The 24,382-nt window shown below is 37.3% G+C and overlaps 2 protein-coding genes across 2 annotated transcripts in view; both read left to right on the top strand.

The window, feature by feature from the left end:
- Positions 1-177: 177 nt before the first annotated feature.
- Positions 178-5,041, top strand: LOC128510862 (urokinase plasminogen activator surface receptor-like). The gene is made up of 6 exons (XM_053483406.1): positions 178-181; positions 492-680; positions 2,254-2,355; positions 3,788-3,934; positions 4,202-4,312; positions 4,453-5,041. Exons 1-6 carry the CDS (start codon positions 178-180, stop codon positions 4,665-4,667), a joined length of 768 nt encoding a protein of 255 aa, XP_053339381.1. The 3' UTR covers positions 4,668-5,041.
- LOC128510414 (urokinase plasminogen activator surface receptor-like) overlaps positions 1,980-24,382 on the top strand; it is a 57,367-nt gene continuing 34,964 nt past the window's right edge. The window contains exon 1 of the mRNA XM_053482686.1: positions 1,980-2,105. The gene's annotated coding sequence lies outside the window, so the exon portion shown is untranslated. The remainder of the gene's footprint in view (positions 2,106-24,382) is intronic.

Below are 24,382 nucleotides of genomic sequence, written 5' to 3'. Positions count from 1 at the left end.
CGACGAGGTGAGCCCCTCCCTGGGGGCGCCTAGTGGCGCCCAAGGGGGGGGGGTACTGTCAAACCCCTGGTCTGATCATTAAGTTTTTCATTTTCCTTTCTTTCTTCTCCCTTCCTCTTCCCCCGTGTTGTTTACATGTCTATTCAAGCACATGGCGTTTGTTTTTGATACTTCGCCATGTGTCCGCGTCACTGACATCACCACCTTCCCTCCCACTTTCTCTCTATCACTCTATTAAGATGATTGCACTCACCTGTTCCCCTCGTGTTTGTTGTAATCACTCGCCCTATTTATTCCCTCTTTTTCCGTTGTCCTGTGTCAGACTGTTGTTCCGTGTCGCTAACCATATCGCTTGCCAATGTCATGTCCTGTCTAGTTTTTGTCTGTGTAGTTTGTTTTGGCTCCAAGCCAGTATCATCCGGGACTGCTTTTTCACTTTTTTTCCCCTTCTCCCTCTCTCTGGGTGTTTTTTTTATCTTCTTTGCATCCAGGCTGGGTCCTGTTTTTTCCCCCCTTCTTTAGTGTGCCTTGCGCTGCGGTTTTCCGTCCCGAAGCCGGCCTGCTCTCGCCCTTCTTCGCGGCCGCACAGTTCAGCGAGCTTCGGCCCTATCGCCCCCTGCTGGCCACCGACGGAACTACAGCCACGTCTCCCGGACATGGCCTTTTTCCTCTTCGGAGTGGTTTTTGTTTGTTTTTTGTTTTCCCCATTTTGGGACGTCGGCGCTCCAGGTTTTCCTTTCACTTAAGAAAAAGAACCTTGCAGCTGGTCACAGTTTTTATCTCTATTTTCATATTTTTTTTTGTTTTGCTTTATTATTTAAAAGGAAGAGAAATAATAAAGGATTGAAGGAGACCTGCACTTGTGTCCGTTTCAATTCCCTGACAGTTACTTGATGTACATATTGCTAAATATTCTGCTGCTCTAATAGATACTTTAACTAAAGATTATAAACAAATTCTTGATGTGATTCCAATACCCTCAACAAAACCCACATATCCTTTTGATGTGGGAAATACTGTTCTGGTAAATCTGGGAGATTGCAAAATTTCTGCTGTGATCTTTTTCCACAGTGCATCCATGCTACTTGGCTGAAGAGATGTCCTGTCGGCATGAGATCAAAAGATGAATAAATCCTTGTGTATTAATACTTTTTTTTGTGAGTTTTTGTTTCCTAGACTAAAGACCTGCTGCAGTGATGACCAACCCGTGACCCGACACAGAGGAGGTGATGTGACACAGAGGGATTGCCTTGGGTTGCCACGGGATGACTTTACTTTACACTGATATTAGTGTACCATTTCTGGTGGTGTCTTAGCGCCTCGTGAAGTGGGACGAGTGCAGATTTGATCATGCCCGCACTCTGAGCACCGCAGCGTCAAGAAAGGCAATAGTTCACTACTAGTAGTCATTTATGAGTTAGACCTGTTGTGTCTCTTTGGTCCATGCATTCTTCGCTGTGTGGAAAATATTTTGTATAGGTATGTTTTCTGGTTATGTGCCTGTGCCGTGTCCGATGACCTATTATCTTCTGGCGACTTCTGAAAAGCTCTGAGTTTTATTCAACGATGTTTCTTATGAATAAAAGGGGGGGTATTTAATTTTTAGTGTTTCATGATATTCTGTGTGCGTGAGAACAGAGTGTTTTCGTTCTTTTACCTCGACACGCTGCACTATCCATAAACACATTCCTTAGTATAGTTTATGTTAAGTGTTATAAAACTGTTGAAGGCTCATAAATGCAGAACTACTCCCAAGTTTCTGTTTTTCTTCACCTTATCTTTTATAAACATTCCAGACTTCAGATGTAAACGCTCCTGCCCCCAATTTTTTCATTCTTTTTGTGTGTGTGCATATATATATATATATATATATAATGTGTTTTGGTGTAACTCATTTAATTTTTGGGAAAAGTTACGCCCATCCTTTGCCTTTGAGAGAAAATGAAACTTAAGCACTATTTATATCTGAAGAAATCTCTCTCTACACACTCTGCACCGAACTGCAAATCCTCCACTTCTTCACCTTCACAGCACAAATCTTGCAAAATCACCAACAATGAAGTCTTAAATATCATCGCTGCTCTTCTGCACACTTTTCTCCAAAGGTAATGAAGTTTCCATTCATCTCTTCTCAGTAAACAATTAAATCCATAATTTAAATGGTTTAACAAAGTGAGGTTTTTTGCTTGTTTTTAACCCTGCTGGTATTTTTGGTTGTTTGTTTTCCCAATGCTGTTCATTCTATTTTTTCAGCGCTCTCACTGATTAGTCAGCAGTGCCTTTCATTAACTGGAAATTGTGAACAGACAACATGTACAGATCAGTGTCTTACTTCCACCACTTCTGTGTACACGAGTAAGTAAAAAAAATTAGTTCTTAATTTTTTATGAATAAAATATTTGTATACTTAATAAGGCATAAAAGCACAATAGCCTGGCCAGCAGAATATTTTTCTATTTACACATAAAGTGTTTTTTTGTTGTTGTTTATTTGTTTTTGTTTCATTGTAGGATTATCTTTAATTTTCTTTCTTTGAGGTACAGTAGTAGGAAAGAAAATTGTAACTTGTCATGTGTAAAATCTTCTACCCCAAAAATTCCCACTGTCTTTATAACATTAACACTGTTTCAGATAATTAAATTCAACTATAAGTCCTTAAAGAAAGTGTCATACCTTAGTGAATTAAAAACTGTATTTGCCATAATAATGTACGTTTTCTAGTAACAAGCTATTTTTTCCCATGGTTGGGCGTGCCGCTGTGCTGTGCTCCACTCTACCGTTATTTTCCCACTGCGTCAATCCTTCAGTAAAGCAGTGACTCATGAAGGCCAAAGGGGTCATAAAGTGCCTGAATGTTTCACATATAAATTAAATTCTTAGTATTGTAAATAAAAAGCGAAAAGGTGTTTTCCAAATAAATACATAAATTGGAAGACAGCCTTTCTTTTTGTTTAATCACAGATACTATTAATTTTATGTATTAGTGATTCTGCGTTTGAACCCCGGCATTACAGGGTCACCATTGTTGGATGCTTGCCCAAGAACCTTATCTTTATGCCATACAACCCAGTGAGTGCATGCAATGCCGTTTATCATGAGCCAGTGATTCACTTATTGGTTTCTAGTTGAAAAGCACTAAACATTAAATTATTGATTTTTCTAATGTCCGTAAATTCATTCTTGACCCTCAATAGGTCATAAAACAGCAGTTTGTGCAGCAAAATTCATCAGCAACAGTCCATGAAATAAACATTTTCAGTGCAAGACTTATGTGGCCCCTATTGACTTTGACCTGAGTGAAAAAAAGAAAAAGTTAAATAGAATAGGAGAAAAAGCCCTAACTTCATCTTGAGGAGAGTTTTATACAGTTTATACAGAAAAAAAGCTTTCTGTTTTATTTTTTTTTTCCAGTTTTATTATTATTTCCTAATTATTAAATCCACATTATCTCAGAACAGGAAAGTCCTCCTAAACATGCACAGAATCATTCAGCATACTTACATTTTGCATCTGAAGCCGTGCACTAGGGCTCTTACATTCATGCACCACATAACTAATAGAAAATTTGTATGAAATGTAACATATGCATTCTAATTGATTTGTTCATTAATTCAACCTCAAGTATAGATATATACATAAAAATTATAGTAAGCAATTAATACAATTTGTCTAAAGGTCTACAGTCTACAAGTTTACAATGTGCAAACAATTGCACAAGTTTACAGTTCAGTACTTATTACATTATTGCAGAGAACATGTTCACTTCAATATGTTAAATGTTCTATAGGTGGTATAAAGTCTCCAGATGTTACTATGAAGACTTGCGGCACACCAGAGGTGTGTGTCAGTGGGAGCATGAACCTGGGAGCGATGAAAATGGGCTTCAATTCCAAATGCTGCAAAATTAATAATTGTAACAGTGAAACACTTCCAGGTACAAGAACACATGCATAAAAGTGGTTAATTTTTTTATTGTAAAAATATTTAGTTTTACAGGAAACTTTAACAATTTTTATTTACATATTAGCAGTTACTTGTCATTGATGTTTAAGGATAATTAGGAAGATTAAGAAGATAACTAATCTCAAAGTTTGTATCTTGTCTTTAAAGAAAACTTCATGCATAGGTATTTTATTGCAATAATTCTTGGTCATGTATTAGGCACAAGGGGCTGTTTTTTTAATTTTATTTCTTTATTAAGCTTTACCCAGACAGTCTCCAAATGGAAAAATATGTTACACCTGTGAAGGTGACAGCTGCTCAGGAACAGTGAGTTGTGAAGGAAATGAAGATCACTGCATCACTGCATCAGGTGAACATCTTCATCTGTGCTATAAATTAATTAAATATATTCATATAATATAAAATACACAAATAATGTGTTATTTAGAATGAAAAAAAAGCTCTTTATTGCTTAATTCTAAATTCTTTGTTTGTCTTTCTTTCTGTCAGTTAAACAAGGAAGTAACACTCTGTCAATGAAAGGATGTGTATCCCAGATCTACTGTGCTGCTTCTGGACCCACATCCATGGCAACAATCGGTGCAACAAGTGTAAAATGTTGTGAGGGAAATTTGTGTAATGGTGCGGAGATGTTCAAACTGAGTTTGCTTCTCATGATCGTCTCTCTGCTCTTCTTTTTTCTTTTTTATTTAAATCCCCACTAATGGAGCAGCTCATTTGAATTTAGTTCATTTGATTTCTGTTTAAAGTTGACTGTGGTATATATTGTCATATAAAGACATAAAGAGGAAACGATGATAATGATGTAAAAGTTTAAATATTTTAGCAGTTTAACAGTCTAAAAGTACAGTGACTATTACTGTCTTTTTCCTTTTTGTGGTGAAAATTGTCACATTTCAGTGATTTCCACTTTTTTTTCTCTCTTTTCTTTTCATTATGACAACATTATTAGATCTGTTTATAAGCTTCTGTCTAAAAGTAGAATCGTGAGCAGTGCTTGCCAAGTCATGCTAACTGTAAAAATGATTTTGGGTCAATAAATAATACACATACATTTTTTAATAATTACTTACAATAATCCAGTACTCATGTGTAGTATGTTATTATTATTATTATTATTATTATTATTATTATTATTTATTACCTTTATTCTTTATTACCTTTCTTAGTTAACAACTGTGAGCACCTGTAACCGAGCATAAGCAATTTCCCTCTGGGATTAATAAAGTTATTTGAATCTTGAATCTTGAATCTAGTATATATATAAAGTTATATTTGTGAAAATTTACATTACTTGTGTAATTCAATTAAATTTAAGGTAGTTAAAAGACTTAGTTTGAAAAAAAAAGGGCTAATAACTATTGCTCTATTCTCCACTAGAGGCTCCGTCATGAGAAAAAAGCAGAGAAAGAAGCAGCCATTTTACAGAAGGAGATAACCCGAGAAATACTTTATATTTAGAGTGTACAAGTAAAAAGTGCAAAATGAACGAATGCAACGAATTGGGTGTTATGCTGGCTGTTGTTGCCGTGGGCACAAAGAGCAGGCATATCATATAAATCACAAAACATAAATAATAATAATAATAAAAAAGGAACAAACAACAAACTTAAACAATAACCAAAACATTTGGCGAAACACAGGCTCTATGGCGACGAGCGGGACAAGGGGCCATGAGCGAACCACGAGGCTACGACCTCACAAACAAACTAAGCGAGAGCTAAAACGGGACAAGACAAAACTAGAGACACGGAGGGAGACCAGAGACCGAACTAGAGACGAGACTCCAGAGACACACTGAACATCAGACATAGAGCCTTTTCATCCAAAAAACAAATTAAACTAAACTAAACAAAATGCCCACTATAGTGACAGTAAACTTAAACGATGCTCAACCCAGTTTCCCAGACTAAACAGCTATTTATAAATGATCTAATGAGCTACCTCGGTTCAGGTGTGCACCTGCATCACCTGACCGAGGTGCCATTCTGAGTCTGCAAACAAAAACTACAAAAAACAAAACAGTGACCTCTAGTGGTGGTCCCTTACATATTTAGACTATTTAAAAAAATAATCCTGCAACTATTTTTAGGTGTGACACCTGCCACTTTTCTTATGCAGCTTTTTGTCATGGCAAATCGTTTAGTGACAAGCCTGTAAATTTTAGTTTAAATGTATTTAAATGTGCTCAATGTAATGAGCTATTGATCAGTTACAGATTTAAGTAAATGCTCATTGCTGCACTGTTTGGGGGAGTGACATGATGATGATGTTTCGTCTGCTTTTCTGGACTTGCCACTCTATTATGTGAGTCTTTTAAGTGTGTGTGTGTGTGTGTGTGTGTGTGTGTGTGTGTGTGTGTGTGTGTGGTGTCATGTGAGAGGTGCCAATAGATCTGACATATTCATAAAATTCATGGATTATTCAGTAAAACAGGCTCTGCTGAAAAGGCACATTAGTCAAGTGTTGTAATTTAGTTGTAACATGACAGATATACAAACCAAAGAAACTGTGTGTACTGAATACTAAACCTAAACTGAGCATGCGGATAATTAATCTGAGATTCATGCAAAGGAATGCTCCACCTCTCTAGATTTTCCTCCACCTGTTCCCTGCTCTCCCTACAAAGCACAATGTCATCTGCAAACATCATTGTCCATGGAGACCCCTGCTTAACCTTATCTGTCATCCTGCCCATCACATTTTTTGCTACCCTCTGCTCTATCTTTCTGCCTCACCACCCTGTACAGGTTCACCTCTTTCTTCTTACTATCCAATCCAGCATACGCATATACGTCCTTATATGCTCTTTGTTTGGCCTTTACCACTTCTACCTTCACATACGAACCTATTTTATTACGTACATAATATTACATGCAGAGATAGCATTGGATAAGGGTCCTTTAACATTTTTTACACTGCCCTTTGCTAGACATAAACATTCTATAGTAAACATTCTGGAATTACTAGAAGGCAGAGGACCCCCAGGAGATCAGACCACCAACGCACATCTGTTACCTAAATTGTACTGATGGGAAGTATTATTTTAGTGATTCGATCCTTTGAATGTCCTTCATCAAAATGAAATCTTTTTTGAGGCATTTTGTTCTTTTACAAATAAAGTGTTACATTTTCAATAAACAAACCCCCAAAAAGTATACATACACAAATTGTCACTATAGTTTTGATTACTGAAAATATTCCAATACGTGTTATGAAAAACAGAATGAGCAGCTCACCTTTTATCTTCCGGTCCAAAGCGTTCTGTCTTTTATCACGTAACTCCCAGACGCTATAGGAGTAACAGCATAACAGATCTGGTAACAATATTTGGCCCGGCTTATTTTTGCATTAGAGGCCAAACACAAATCTATAGCTAAAATTCTGACCATTTTATGAAAAAAATTTTTATGAAATAGTGAAAGGCGAGAAGGGCTCACATTGAGATTTGTTTACTATCCCATAAACACCTGTAACAATGTGGAGGTTTAATAAATAAATAAATAAATAAATAATAATAATAATAATAATAATAATACAATTGTACATGTGTGTATTTTTCTTCATTGACCGACCACATTGTTCCCTGATAGCAAAACTATTTTGGCCCAGGTCTGGACAAGATGTTTCCCAAGATCTTTAAGAGATCTGGTAACATAATTTGCTCGTCCTATTTATTGCACAATGGGCCAAATATGGCACAAATCTATCCTGCACATCTAATGTAAATATGTTCCAGAGCTTGGGTAAGCTCAACCTTTAATTTTATTACACTTGACCCAAATTAGGCACAGTAGTAAAACTACACTGGCTCAGATCTGGCCCAGACGTTTCCCCTGATTTGACCTGGCTTATTTTTGCTCAACGGGTCAGATACACAGGCTTTACAACCTACACTGTAGATCTGACCAGAAGCATAACTCAAGCTTTACTGATCCTCCTATGTAAAATCAGATGCATGTTTCATGTCGTCAACTCTAATTATCTATTCATGCACATGTAGATACAGTGGATTCCGCTTTCAGACACATAAATATAAATGTTCATTTATAATAAGCAGACAGCCAATGAGCTGAATCAGTCTGTAGGGACAGAGGATGTACGCAGGGGATGGTGAGATGAAGGCTCATTTACTCTATGTGACGAGGCTTTCCAGCTGAAAGTTTCACCAAAAGGTTCATTTCATGAAGCTTCATTTAAGAGCTAATTGTACTGCCATCTAGTGGCCAAGTCTTGTGTAACAAACAGACAAACAGATGCGAACGTTGCACGCAGCACAACTACAGAATTATAAACATGTAGTATGGAATAAGATCACTGTCAAAAATATTTGTGCGTAAAAAAAAAAATTGTGTGTAATTCTGTCTTTTGTCTGAGTTGGATTCCAAAATCGACAGCTTACAGATACGAGATTTTGTACGTTTGTTACAATACAACTCTGAAATATACGACTCTGACCGTTTACAGACACAAAACTCGTTTTTACAACACGGAGATGCGAAATTACGCCCACGAATGCTGTGTGTTAAACCACTGTTAAAAATACATCATCAAGGCCACATGCACAGGCATTACTATCCGAGGGAAGAGGAATCGATTTGGTTTCAGCTGTTGTCCATTTTTTCCTCTTTTTTTCCTGAGTAACGGCTTGTTTTTTGTTACCTGTTGTGTTAGTTTTTTTCAGTTCATTTAACGTTTTTACTACCTGTTTCTTCTCTCTTTTGGACAGCTGTAGGAATAGTCTCCCCGCGAGCTCGCCGGCTGCACAGCCTTTTGTGACCTACATCCCCGCACTCGAAACACCTCAGCCGCTTCGTGGTGGCGAAGACAGTGTAGCTGTTGTTCCCGTCTTTAACTTTAAAATTAATGTTCAGTGGGCCCTCCTGATCGTTTAAAATCATCATTTTAGGACTTGCCTTCGGAAAGACAGGACGTGCTCCACGCTCGAGCTTTTGCACCCGAGCGGGTTGGGTTTCATGGGGTCGGTGAACTTCCCAAAAGCGCGCCAGCTCCCTCAGTATCTGCTCGTCCTTGATGAACAGGGGGATGTTGGAGATCACCACTCGTGTTGCTGGCACAGACAGAGGGATGACCTGGACCATGACGTCTCTCACTCGTATCCCGTTTTTTGTTGCCGTGGGGACATGTGTGTTTTTTTGGTCAGGAAGACCACCACTGCTTTATTCATCCGGGAGGCAGAGTAGATGTTCTGGCACCCAATCTGCTCCCCCATAGCTAGCAGCACTTCCCCCAGCAGTCCACCGTCTTCCACAACACACCCGACGCCATTCTGGAGAGACAAAGTCTCCCCTCCGGCCTCAAAGGCCATGGTGCCTCGCTCACTCTCTCTCACTATAATCTTTTAACTTTTTTTGTTTTTTTAACTAATTACATAAACCAAAAATAAATAAATAAATAAACTCAGCAATAGGTCTCAAAAACTTGGCAGGATGCCAAGCAGCCTTCCGCACGTTTACTCACACCCAGCGCATGCGCAGAGAGAGAGAGAGAGAGAGAGAGGAATAAGAATAGGAATAAGACTTCTTATCTTTGGAGAAGATCATGAACATGAGCAGCATTGCTGTTGGTGAAGTTCCGCATGACAAAAATTCATGTGACATAATGTTTAATGGGAAATCAGAAAGTGCTGAGTACGTGAGGCCTAAGGATTCCTCATATCAGCCTGTCACTTTTCTGCCTGAAATGACTCCATCTTTCCCACCATCAAGAAGGAATAAACACAGAGCAGCTGGTCATGTTTGGTCTTTTGCAATGAACTGCACACAGTGAAACAGATTTAAACTTTACCAACATTTTTTTCCAATTGATTTAAATCTGTACATCACATAAGGCATGCACTACTTGGCACATAGTGTATCCTTTTAAGTGTAGCTTCGTCTGCAGTATAATTAGAGTTATAGAATGGTGAAGGTTTTATTGCCGATCAGATTGTATGCACATGAGGACAAGAAATTATTATGCAATTATGTGTTTATTACAGATTAAGTGTTTATTAGTTTCTGACTGTAATACCAGTGATTTTTATCTCATCCTTTACAGCTTAAGTGCTTTGTATCTGGTGGCCTAATGGCAGTTGTATATTTATGTGTGCACTGCAGGCCACTTGTATTTGTGCAATAAATGCTAAGCAATCGGAAACAAGTCCACTGTGATGCCCAGAAGCTGTACAAACTTATACCAACTCTTTTTGAATGACAAAATATGAAATGTCTGCAGTAGCAGTGGCATGAAACCCCCATAAACTGGTGAATCTTATAAACTGCTGGCAGATTTCTTTCTGGATCAAGAGGGTCTCAGTCCAGTTGTCTTTGTAAACATGTCTCACGATATTTATCGCTAAGAATTGAATAAATAGATTGAAAAGCAGATAGATTTTATGGAACTTACTTGCATAGATATTACATAACATAAATACTGTATGTGCTGTTCTTTAAATAATCAGGGGCAAATTACTTTGGTATAAGAGGATTAAAAATGTAAATAAACCAAGTTGCATGTCCAATAGAAATCAGAGCTGTGTTTAATAGTGAAAGTAAGAGTATTTTCACACGCTACGTGGCGAGAACTCACAGAACACATGTTGGGACCAAACAGCGATGTGTCCATAAGAATCCTAACACTTGTTGGTCAGAATCATTAAAAAAAAAGCTTAAGTTTTCTAGGAAGCATAAAGATTGGTGTTTGTAACTATGGAAAAAGGTCATGTGATCTGAGTAAGGGTGTGTCTGAAAAAGAGGTTCTGGGGACATAAGAAATCATTTTAACATCTTTACTGGACACCCCAGAGTCCTGACCGTCCCCTCAGTGAATTTGTTTTTAATAAAGAAGTTCAACTCTCTCGTCAATACAAAGTAAATGTTGTGACATTGCATAAATATGGTGAAATAATTGTGACAACCAATAAATTGAGGTCTAATTTGTGATGTAAAAAAGACTTGATTTTTTTATTTGAAGTTTTCTTGTGTCTTCTCTAAAGGATGACTAATGTAAGCACCTCCACTGTTATAATTTAGACTGAAAGTAAAACTTATAAATAATATGACTGAAAATGAGACAAGGAGCTATTATATGAGAGTGACGAAATTGTGTTGTGTAATCACTTATCATCAATCTTCGGTTAATGTTTGACACGAGTATAAGCTGCTCACTTATAAGCTTCCTAAACACCGTGCACTTGGTCATTCGCAATGCATTATTTATTGCTTTTACATCAATCAGACATAACATTAAATCCTCCTGTATAATTTTCTGTACGCTTAAAAAAATAAGGTTACAGCATAAAAATATGTTTTATGATACCATTATAATAATGAATACAGTTACTGTAGGTCCATTCATGGTTTAATGCTGGTTTGTGTTGTGCATGCTCAGTGTGGCAGTGGGTTTAATGTAAGGGCAGATTGCTGTATGTTACTAAAGTATCACATTGTTTTTTTGATCAGGATTCTGATCCAGAACTGTGACTGTAGTGACTTTCCTATGGCTCTTACTGTTAAGTTTATCATTGAACCACTTGTATACTGTATATTATGTAAATATTGTTTCATTAATTATTTGAGGTTTTGGTTTCCACTGTAAATAAGGAGCAATTGGGTGAGATGTTGTGACATCTCTACTAAAGTTTGCTAATGTTCATTTCAAGTCTCAAGTTTGCTTCATTACATTACACAGTTAATTCTCTGATTAGTAATCAGTGACAGCCTTTATTATATTAACACCTTTTTATTTTGATTTTATTTCTTATGTCGGCTTCCTATTTCTCTAGACACCAATAATAAAAATAACAACAAGATAGGAAACTGCAACAAAAATCTATCACACCATGAAATGCTAACAAAACACTGATTGTTTATAATGTAAATATGAACTATATTGTATACTTTTACAGGCTTATTGTGCAACCTTATTCATAATAATATATAACCAGTCTGACCAGTCTTTTATTGCGGGTGGGTAATGTGCTAATGCTCTTTAAATAAAAATAAATAATAAAAAGATCAAAGCCATTAGGTGACCATTTTAAGAAAAAAGGTAAGGAAAAACAAGCAAAAGGCAAATGTATTCAGGCTGAGGATGGTGGGCACACAAGGCCAGCATCTTAGTTTCTCATCAATGGAGGGCTGCTGTATTCATGCATAAAGAGAAAAGGGGAACAGCATGATTGACTAGTGGCAACATCATAATGCACCTGGACCACTAACATCTTCTGGTCATCTAAGATTGCTTCCATTGTCTGGGAGAAGAAGTTTCATTTTAAAATCAGTGTTGTCAGTTTCACTCTCAGTTTCATCATCACATTTGTCCCTCTGCTCTTCTGTGGAATTTGTCACCATGGATCACCTGTAGCAGTTTATTAGCTCATTAGCTGCAGTGGACATTGTGTACATTATTAGCATACACACAGTACTGTATATTTATTTAATTTGCTAAGGTATATTTTTCTGAGTGGGATATCAAATGTAATGCATATACAGTATAATTACACAGTAATCTATGAACCAACAACTTCTAACTTCTAACCTCTGTCTTTGATGAATTACAGGTTCTCTTTAAAACCCGTATTGTTCAACATATCATCACAAGTGCTGGCAGGAACCCTTTAGGAGCCCTTGCATGTGTCTTTATTAAGTTCAACAGAAAAAAGGTGAGAAGCCTGAGGAAGTTTCTTTAGTCACGCAAGTTTTTTTTTTCGCAACCATTCTATTTCTTTCAATCTGTAATGTTTAGATTTTGCTCACCATTATCACAATTATACGAACAATATTGAAAATAAGTTTACCCTGATAATAATTTATGTGTAAACAAAGTTCTTCATATCCTGCAAAAGTTTATGTTTATTTATAAGATGTTCTTGTTTATTCATGGATACGTGTTTAACACTGGGCATGTTCACGGCCATGGTCAGGGTTTCATTCCGAGTCCAGGACACTGGAACCACTGAATCTTAGTGACTTTCTCAAGGCTGAATAAACAGAGTGGGTTGTGTTAGAAAAGGGCATCTAACATCACCAAGCTAATTCTATAGAATTTTTATTTCTGCTGAACTTGGATACTTAAAAGCTAAAGTATTTATCCTTGTTTTCTAAACAGATGTTGCTGTTCTGTTAATCTATAGAACTCTTTTGCAGAGTTTCCTGTGACTTATGCATAGTCTGTGTTTGGCTTCTTAAAATTCTTGCCTGGGCAGCTCAGGTCAAGAGGCAGTCTATGAGCATGAGCCGTTGACTCCAACAAAATTTGACTTACACAGCTGCAATAAAACATACTGTGTGTGTATGTGTGCATAATGTGCTGCCTTTGTTAAAAAACGTTACTTGCTAACAAACCGCTGGTAACTAACTGATGTTGTAAGTGCTGTAAAACCCAGGTTGAGAAATGCACCAGTTCAATTCATGAGGCCTATAGACCAGCGTTATTATACAGCACTACACTGACATTCCCAACATTGTTAATATTTTTAAGAAAGTTCCCAACATTGTTAATATTTTTACTGTAAGAACTGTTTATAAATATACACTTCAAAATGGTTTCTCAGTGAGTAAAAAATGCAATATATACAAATGCAATATACAAGATGTCTATATTTGCCTACTTTAAGCATTTATCCTCATAATCATCATTTATTTTATTAGGAACACCTTTATGATTTAAGCCCTCCGTTCCCAGTTGGGGATGGCTGGGTGAGAGGAGCCACACTGAAAAGCCCACAGGAGCTGTCCCACAAGGATTAATTCTGTCGCTCAATAACCGCCTGCCTGAACATGTGCGTGGCATGTGAGCAGGGTGTTGCACCATGTCTTAGGGACTTCAAATGTAAGCATGCTTCACAAAGGTGAGCAGACTAAATTCTGCAGTTTCACCAGCCTGAGCATGCTTTAAAGGTGGGGTTGACTGAATGCCACCATTTGACCAGCCGGAGCATGAAAGAAGCATGCAAAAAGACGATGCCATGCGCCCCCAGCGACTTCAAGGGAAAATGGGCTGAATGCCACAATTTGATCATTGCAAAGCAGCAAAAAAGGCCTGCATTCTCTGCTAAGAGACCTGTTTCCAGTTGGGAAAGTTTCTAGATGTTGGACGTCACAAAGACTCGTGCCTAAGGCTGCTGCCAATGGATGGCTGGGTGGGCCTGGCTGAGCTTGACCATGAAAGCCACATCGAAGGGCGATGTTTCTTTTTGTAAATTCTTTTTTTTTTTTTTTAAAAAGCTGAAGTAGATATACTTCAATGAATATACCTGAATATATATAAAAAAAGTTCTAAAGAACTGAACAAAGTTGATAAAATGATTTAGAAAAAAAAACGGCTTAGACTAGTTATAAATCCCTCTTCCTGTGCTCCAGACTCCTCCCTCCACTGCACCCCAATAACACTGAATATGAGATCCCTTTCTTAATGCATCACCCAAATCCATCACAGCTTCACACTTTTGCCTTCCAGCAGCAATGAAGTCACTTGTGGCACTTGTGTTCATCTACATGTTTTTACCTAAAGGTAAGATACAGGATCTTACTGTATATAAATTCTTGTGTGTGTGTGTGTGTGTGTGTGTGTACTCAGACAAGTAAAATTATCTTAATTAGTCTTTTGGTGTCAGTATTGATACAGTATTTTACATGTTTTAGACTTTGCTCTATGACATGCTATAAATTAGGCTATTAAAACTAATCCACTTATATATTAGTAGCCACTTTTGTGTGACTGGAAAAATAAAAGGACATTAAAGGTTCTCACATTATTAGACTATTATTTATAATCCTTTCTTATAAGATGTCACAAAATAAATGTTATTAAGTTAAATCATGGCAGGCAAATCATGCGAATGCCTCCATCCTGTGTTTCCAATAGTCTTAAACAAGCTTTGCCCTGAATGTAGAATAATGTTCTATTTTTTTAGTTATTTATTTTAAAACACTCCCCAAATTTAAGAAACTATTAAAAAAAAAAATAAGTGGAACAGCATATTTACTCACATATCATTTCATAAATAGTTACATTTTATAGGAGTAGATGACTTTCTCAAGGCTGCATCCACATGCTTTTAAAGATGATAAAGAATTCATGAAGAAAATGATACATAATAAAATTTGGATGTGGTATAAAATTTAAGAAACCATGCTTTTTGTTACATAGATGACGGCCATAATGGCTAATAGCTAAATCAAATATCAATTTATAAAAATATAAAAAATTAGACAATTACACAAGTTTTCCATCAGCATAATTAAACCGAAGTCTGAACCTTTCACTTTCACTTCTTTTTTCTGTTTTTTTTTTTTTTTTTCCATTGAAGCAAGGGCATCAAACTGAATCTAGAAAGGGACATGTGGGTGCAGGTTTTAATTTAAACCAAGCAGAAGACATGCCTTTTCAAGTAGTCATTGTTGGAATTCCATAGCCTATCAGGTGTAATTACTACTTGGTTTGAATGAAAGTCTGGCCTTTGTGGATTTCTTTCATTTTTTTCCATTGAAGATCTCTTGAGCAAAGTTCATGGTAATATTACAAGGAATATCGATATTTTTCATTTAAAATACAAATCTGGTTTGTTGTCAATTCACTTACATAGAAGACTTTTACTTTCACTTTTACATTTACTACAGACAGCCATTGGAGGGCCTCAGGGACTATTTTGGCTTCATTTTTCTATCTCTGTCTTAAAGCTGCTGACATTTCCCACCATACTAATGTTTGATATAAAAAACAAAACAAAAAAAAAACAGCTTACTATGACAGTAGCTAATCAGTCACTCCCTTTTAATTGAGCAGTACTAAAAGAGTGGAACAGAAGAGTGCATATAGATTACCTGTTAGGTAAACTGTATTTACCATAGGTGTCTTAATTCAGTATTTCCACTTAAATAACAGTTTCCCCTGACACCATGAAAACATATACTGTACATGCAAAAAAACAAAAAACAAAAAAAAAACATTATTATTTATCTTAATGAATGGTAATGTTGTATTTGCCACTTTTGGTGTTAAATTCTATATATGTAATTAGTCATTATTTTATACAGATAAAACCTATATAGAGAATGTACTTCACTCAAAAAGGTATAAAATTTTTATTTTTAATAAACATTGACATTGGAATATGCTGCTATGAATCATCTGTTTGGTTGGATAAAAAGATGAGACCTTCACGATTAGTTAAAAGTACTGTGTGTGTGTGTGTGTGTGTGTGTGTGTGTGTAAGAGAGAGAGAAAGAAAGAGAGAGAGAGAGACATACAATTCAACAGACTTATACAGAATTATTGTTGTCATCTTTATTTTAGTGACATTTGTCAGATAAAATCTGAAATAAAATATACTCTTTATGTTTGCCCTATTTTATTGTTTTATTTCTTTCATTAGCTGAACCCCTGAGATGTTACACTTGTGATCCCACTAATTGTGTTGAATATAGAACGCAGACCTGTTCTGGGTTTTCTAATACCTGCCTGAATGTAACAGGTAAATAATATACACTCATGCAATTTTAAAAAATATTCCCAGTAACAGTGTATATCATGCATTATTAATATCTATTACTTGTGAAAAAGTAAATCATAAACTATAAAAGACACTATTCAAAACAAACAAATCAGCAAGCATTATACTCTGTTACTACAGTAAGTCTACACATGTGATGTTTCTTTATGTGATTCATGTCTCTCTTAGGTTAATAATCTATTAGACTCTATTAAACACTATTAACTATTAACAGCAGTTAAGATTAAAAATTATTTAAAAAATATATTTTTCTTTCTCCTTCTCCTAGGTACTGTATCGGGCCAAAGGTTCGTTTTGAAAACGTGTGCACCGAGTGACATGTGTAATCAGGTTCTGGCTTTGTTCTTGGGAGTTACAATTGAATATGCGAAGTGTTGTCAGGCGGACCTGTGTAACGGTGCTGAGAGATTCACACTGAGCCTCCTCCTTATGATTGTCCCCATGCTGTCCTTCTTCCGCTTTTCCTTAAAGACTTAAAGCTGTATCTAGTTTAGAAATGACAGCAATAAAACATAATAATAATCTTCTGGGCTCTCCTTTTTCATGGGGTCGGGGTGGGACCTCTCATTAATGTATACACTGTTCATATTATTCCCATTTAATAATCTTGTGTAAATTATGCTGGGGGAAATATGTTTGGCATATCACTAATACTACTAGCTGTTGGGAAATATTAGTAAAAAAAAAATCAGATTCCCTGATTTCCAATAATTCACACCAGCTCTGAAGCCTCAAAAATAAACAATAAAATGAATAATTGAATGATTAAATAATTGAATAATGAATAAATAAATAATTAAATAAATAAGACACTTTTAATGATTGAGACTGCTTGAGAGTGCGGTTTGTGGGGGTGTGTGGTGGGGTGAATTATTTGAAAAGCGCCAACAACGCCTGCTGTAAAGAAAGCAGATGTAAAACTTGTTCCATAACCGAGTACATTTGCTCATTTGACAAATAAGTTGAAAGGTTTTGTTCAGTGACTCAATCAGAGCAGTTTGGTGGTGGAGTCTGAAATGACATTCCTATTTTGTGATTTAAAATCTTAACCTCAATGCAACTAGCATGTGCTGATTCAACTCAAGTTAGTAGATTACTATGAAATTACTAGAGTATGCATGTGTTTAAGTAAAGAGTCTCCATTTAAAGTAAGTGGACACCAGGACATCACATGCTCGTGTTCTTGTTAACCCTTAGGAGTCTGTAGGTGTTTCAAGGAAATTCTGTCAAGTCTTGACATTTCTGTATTTTTCAATTGGCTAATGTCTAATTACACTGTATTTAGCACAAACTGGGCTGCAGTAATATGTATGAGAAAGTTTGTATTTTGGAGAAAATTACAGTTAAGCGTGGTTATTGTAAACAACAAAAAATAAGTCACTAAAATTCGACAACAAAACACAGTCATGAGATCTGTGGACAAGACAACTGGATTTTGTAGTCTAGAGTTTTTGCTTCAAATTGATGTGATAATCATCCTGCTCACTCATTCACAAAAAAAAAAATTATCTAAGAATCTTTTTGTGTAGAAAAGCCATATGCAAGAAGGCGTGAAGGATCATGGACAATGCTATAATTCACACCAGAGTAGACAAAGACATGAGCTGCATAATGAGCCTTCCAGTTAGGGTTGTGACGGAGGGAAGTGCTACAAGAAAATAATTTAAGAACAAAATAAAAATAGTTTTTTGTAGTTTATTTAGAATATAGTTAACTGGCATGTAAAATAACTCACTCTTACACCCTCTACATAATCTACTCACTTACACAGGGCAGGCAAAATGTCCAAGATTGAGTGGAGAGGGACACAGATGATCTTCTACACAGAAGGCACATTTATAGCAAAAATATGGCTGTGCAAAATACAATGAAGCAAGGGTGCTGTGCCACTCTCGAAAAGCTGTTCCTGTTTAACTAAAGACACAAGTAATCATTGCATACCTGGCATATCCATGGTGTTTTTTTTTTTTGCTGCTTACCTTTGCAATGTATACAGATCCTGTGACCAGCAGGAGCAACATTTCTGTCACCTGCGGTCAGTCCATGTGATATTTATCAGAGACATATCGTATGTCCATCCACTTTTAAAATACAAGAAATCCCAAATCCAGACCCCAGTTTTGGTCCAGGTTCCCATGAGGGCAGGAATGGCAGACTGTCATCATCAGTCTGTTTTTTTCATGAAACAGTGATGGGCTGTCTGTATCTCACCAGCTTGTTTGCATTTGCTTTCGATCAAACAGGTGATAATAATTTTCACTGTCACAACTGTGTATAAAAAAAAAACAAGATGAGCATGATACGTAACACAACAAAAGCAAGTACTATATATTTTTATCATCATCACTCACTAATTACCATGCATAAAGACAACACAAGCAAAACTTTTTTATATCTGAATATCACACACGCAATCATAACTGAACTAATGGTTTTTCTTTTTCTTGCGCTATGGAATTGTGGGTAATCGTCTCCCCTGCTGGATCTTAGTGCGCGTCTCTTACTTGTATAATCAACATCCGTGCATGCGTGTACCATTTACTATAACACTCTGACCATGTGTGTGTGCGTAAAACATATTTGATTTTGTGTCTGTATGTGTGTGTGTACAGTGCACATGTACTGTTTATTATAACACACGTGTGTGTGTGTAAAGCAAAGGAAAGTCTAATTAGAGAGGTTAAAGATCCATTAAAGATCTCTCTCCTTGTGTTCTACACATTTAACCATGAAGACAATCCTGGCCTCGACTGATACTGACAGCTGATCTTCAAGGACACCATAATTTATGGTCTTAATTTGCTAATTATGTGTCATTCTATAGTAAACTTTTCATAGGTGAAATGACAATAAAAGCCTACTTGACTTGACATCCATAAAAAACACTTGAAAAAAAAAGTGCTTGGCATTGACAACGCCTTAGATCTCAGAGGGTTAATATTTAACTCTGATGGTAACTTGTGGTACATGGCCCAGAAAACAGATGGAGTTGATTATTTTTTGAAATACTTACATTTTCCTCGTCTTCCTGAGACAATTGGACCTGATCCATCTTTTAGGACAAGTTTGATGGCAAAAACAGAATTGTACTTCCACAGGTTGGTGGAGTAGTGTATTGTTTGACTTTTCCATCAAAAAATAAGGTAATTCTTGCATCTCTTGTTGTAACATTTTGTGCAACTAACAACAGAGCAACTCTTATGCCTGCCTCTAGCCTTAGACAGGATAGCCGTGCTTTGGCGGTGGTATTATTGTGAATGTTAGACAGTGGTTGGCCCTGAAATACTTAGGCAGACAGAGGGTAGGTTATTAAAATGAAAGCCATTGTGATGTAAAAACAGGCTCAAAATCTGAACAGGCCATTTTCACAGTTTGAGTGCTGGCAGGCACTCTGGACACCTTAATATACGTACATAAGCACTGAAAGTGCGTTTTTTTTGTCCGCTTTAAAACCACTGACAGGTGAAGTGAATAACATTACCTCTTTACTTATCTCTTTAACAAGGCAGGCTATATTAGGCAGCAAATAACCCCACCAGTCAGTTCTCATCCTTTCGCAAATAAAAGGATGTAAGCAACTATCGACAAGGGCCAGTTTGTGACAATTAGCTCAGTTTAGCTCTCCAAACTGGCAGTTCTTGTGAGTTGTACCTGGTATGCATTGGTTATTACCTACCAAATGGAGAGCAAAGGTATGGAAGTATATTGGCGTCATAATAATTTTAATTAAATCAGCATTTGAAAAACACGTTTTAAAATTTAATATCCTTTAATATGTTTTTAAACGCAATATGTTTGATTTTATGTGCACTAAATGCCACATGATATTATCAATAGTCAATTTCAAGCTGTGAAATTTCAATGCTTTAATTTCAATACATTTTCAATACATATTCTCAAATTCAGATAAAAAAATCACGTGTCTAACAACTAAACACTATATTTAACGTGTCCTATTTCATTAAGTTCAATTCAGAACTAGGAACTGAACTCAAGTCAAATTATAAACTTGAAGAATTTAATCACTAAAATTCAGTACTGAACATCCAGGACACCAAGAAATAGCATTCAAGCCTAAATGAAATCCATTTGGCCTCTGGCCTATCCAGTAACCAAATGTTGGTAAAAAATAAAAATAAAATTCTGTTTCGCATAGCTCATTGTGAGGGACAGTGTTTAGTGTTTTATAGCAAACCATAGGACAGACTTGGAGAGGTTACAGAGCGGAACTTTACTGACACTGTGTTCAAGAGAGGGGAGGGGGGAGCAATTAAGCACCGCAAACATGCAAAGCTGGAAGATGTGTGGAATTTTTTTTATCTTTGATATGCAATGTGGTAACCAGCAGTAACATCTACAACGACATGTCATAAACACCCTAAAACGTAACAAACACTAAGGTAAAAGCAGCAACCTAAATTTATAGAAGAGAAATTGAGAAAAACAAATTGAGAGAATGAAATAGTTTTACTTCATAAATAATGTTAGTTTATATATATATATATATATATATATATATATATATATATATATAGTACAGGCCAAAAGTTAGAACACACCTGCACTCATTCAATGTGTTTTCTTTATTTTCATGACCATTTACATTGGTAGATTCTCACTGAAGGCATCAAAACTATAAATTATGTACTTAACAAAAAAAGGTAATATAACTGAAAACATGTTTTATATTCTAGTTTCTTCAAAATAGCCACCCTTTGTTCTGATTACCGCTTTGCACACACTTGGCATTCTCTCGATGAGCTTCAAGAGATAGTCACCTGAAATGGTTTTCCAACAGTCTTAAAGGAGTTCCCAGAGGTGGTTAGCACTTGTTGCCCCCTTTGCCTTCACTCTGCAGTCCAGCTCACCTCCAAACTTTTGGCCTGTACTATATACACACATTGTAACGGGTTCAACCCTAAGTGCACGGGCGACACTATGAAACACGGACACGAGGCGAGGTCTTACGTGGAAAAAAGGGTAATTTATTTAGAAAAAATGGGGGAGGAAAAAGGGTTAGAGGAGGGGAGGACGGAAAGAAGGGGAAGGAAAGCTTGTGATGCACGTGCTTGTCTGGTTGGCAGTGCCCCACTGGCATGTGGGCACAGGCTGGTGAGCGCTGGTGACAGGCAGAGTGGCAGGTTTGGAGCATGCAGAGGTAGCGCTCCTGCACGCTCCTGATGACGGTGACCTCTCCTGGACGTCCGTCGGCTGGGCGGCTTTCCCGGCTAGGATTGGGGGCCCTAATGCAGCCTTTTTCCTTTTTAGCAGCGGGGATGCGAAGGCGGGCTCGAAGCAGCTCGTTCACGCGCTGTCCTCTCGCGGAGATCAAAGAGCTGCATTCCGCTTTCAAAGTCTCCAGGGCGCGTCACATTGCCCCTGCTTGTGTGCCACTGTCTTTTTAAAAATCCACTGCATAGCAAAGATCCAGCTTCCCAACAGTCAGACCTCAAACTACATTCCCCGCTGTGTTTTATAGCGCAGGGAGAAGCCTGGGATCATTAACGGCGATAGCTCACCAGCCGTGCTTAATTGCGCGGCCCTACTCCTTCGCGCCCCAGTAGAAGGAGAGGGCGCCTACCTAGTGAGCTTTGGAGTAAACTAGAAGCGATATTAATTTGGGCGCACGCCCATCACAGGCACACGCCGTGACATACATATACAGATGGAGCCACGCCAAATAGCCGCGGCCGTGTGAATTGCTTACGAATGGCGTACGGCTGCCCCATGCACGCCGTAGTCCCCCCTCCTTTTTCTTCGAGAAAGGCGTGTCAAGATTTCACAGTAAACACGCCCATTCAAGCCCTATTTATGTATTTACCTGGTTCCACCACTAGATGGCGCTTCGTTCTCAAGGACACGTTAACACAAGCCAGCAATTTAGCTGCGCTGAGTTGCAATCACGTGATTTTAACAACTCACCCCCGCCGAACTGACGCTACCAAACTGAACTAGAGTTGAAGATGGCGGCTTAATGGACTATTCGCGGTAAGTGGTGTTTTAATTTATAAAATTTGTTTGGGATTAGTTTACAGTTTATTTCCCAGTTTAGTTTTTTATTGGCCGTTTTGAAAATCACTGGCAGCGCCAGCAGCGGTCAGATGTACCTTTAGATAACTTAATGATCTGTTTACCAAGTCTGGAGTTACCATTACAGCTTACTGTCAGTGTCACAAACTCACAATGTCACTCCTCTTTAACTAAAAAAGACACTAAAGCTTCGAAAATACTATTAATGTCCCTATTACAAAAGCTGCACTATCGGATGAAGAGTGTTTGTGCTCTATAAAAAAGCCTTTAGAATCTGACCGTGTGTTGTCTGGATAAATTCAGCATTTATTTATTCTTTGGGTAAGAGTTAATCTGCAGGTTATATCTGTGAATATAATGTGATGCAGTTCATGAAGGACACAAGCTGAGGATAGATGTACAGGAGCTCGCGAGCTAAACGCTCATAACCCGGTTTATATTTTTCTCAATTTGGCCGTGACTTTGCGCGGTAGCGCGAGCGCTTAGTTACCGAGCTGGATAAAAACTCTGAGGTGTTTATCAGTTAAGTAGTGGGGGGGAGGTGTGTGTGGGGGGAGGTGAGGGGGGCTTCAGTACTCGGGAAGTTATAGTTTGGCTTCAGAGATGAACTAATATATACGAGTGTTATATCGCCTAAATTATTTGTATGAAAAGCGCATTTTAATTTAATGCAGACGATAATACAGACAGACCGGGGTTAACACTAACAAAGTTTAACGGTTAAAGTTATCCCAGTTTATTTACATTCCAGAATTCCCCCAAACAGTATTTTACACACTCTGTGATGTAAGGTTTACTAATATCTTTTATATTTATTACAACCAGATATTTTGTAAAGTTTATTTATCTTTGTCTTCACTAAATTCTCCTGTTGTCTTTAAGCAGAGCTCTGCTGTGGAGGATTGGGGGGTCAGACGGATGACGGTTGGCCTTTTGGAGCTACTGGAGGAGCCTGAACAAGCTGTTGAGGGAGCTGTAGGAGGGATGACGTCAAAGTGCAACAGCTTTAGAATGATGTTTGGTCAGGTCTACTGTATATTCTGAACAAGCAAAACGTCTGATACTTTAGTGGGGAAATAAAGAATTAAACAGTTCCATCTTTAATATTTAAAAAAAATGATATTTTAATATAAAAGAACCAGATAGAGACTGATAAGCAGCTTGTGTTATCCGGGTATTTTAATGACCTTTAAGCAAAAATTAAACATGTTTTCACCTGTTTTATACAAATTATTGTTTTACCTTTGATTAGTTTTGGAAGAATAAATTTTATTTTTAAAGTCATGTGTGCGTGTTTTAATTGTTGGGGGATTGTTTGTGTATTTAAAAATACATTTACTTAAACCAACAACTTCAATGTGCAAAAAATGAGACCCGACATTGTTTTAAATAGTCAAAGAGTTGGGCTAATAATAATAATAATAATTATTATTATTACTAGTTATAGAAAGAAATTACAATTTCAAAAACAATGATTATCGCCCTGTAGCCCTCACCTCAGTAGTGATGAAGTGCTTTGAACGCCTGGTCAGAGACTTCATCATTTCTTTACTACCAGACACACTGGACCCACTACAGTTTGCATACCGTCCAAACCGTTCCACGGACGATGCAATCTCACATCTCCTCCACACATCTCTCACTCACCTGGACACTCGGAGGGGGAATTATGTGAAAATGCTCTTCATCGACTACAGCTCTGCATTTAATACCATAATTCCCTCCACACTCACCACCAAGCTGGAGCACCTGGGACTCAGCTCATCCATGTGTCAGTGGATCTCCAATTTTCTGACTGGCAGACCACAGGCAGTAAGGATGGGCGGCCATGTCTCAGCCTCCATCACTCTCAGTACTGGAGCCCCCCAGGGT

Source organism: Clarias gariepinus, chromosome 22 (genome assembly GCF_024256425.1).
Source record: "Clarias gariepinus isolate MV-2021 ecotype Netherlands chromosome 22, CGAR_prim_01v2, whole genome shotgun sequence".
Classification (NCBI taxonomy): Eukaryota; Metazoa; Chordata; class Actinopteri; order Siluriformes; family Clariidae; genus Clarias; species Clarias gariepinus.
Note: the sequence above shows the minus strand (reverse complement) of the source record. Positions and strands in the feature narration are given on the sequence as shown.

What these genes read in the sequence shown, in the direction of transcription:
- LOC128510862 (XM_053483406.1), top strand. An exon ending in CACCACTTCTGTGTACACGA is followed by an intron (nt 2,356 to 3,787) that starts GTAAGTAAAAAA and finishes AATGTTCTATAG; the next exon opens with GTGGTATAAAGTCTCCAGAT. An exon ending in TAACAGTGAAACACTTCCAG is followed by an intron (nt 3,935 to 4,201) that starts GTACAAGAACAC and finishes TTCTTTATTAAG; the next exon opens with CTTTACCCAGACAGTCTCCA.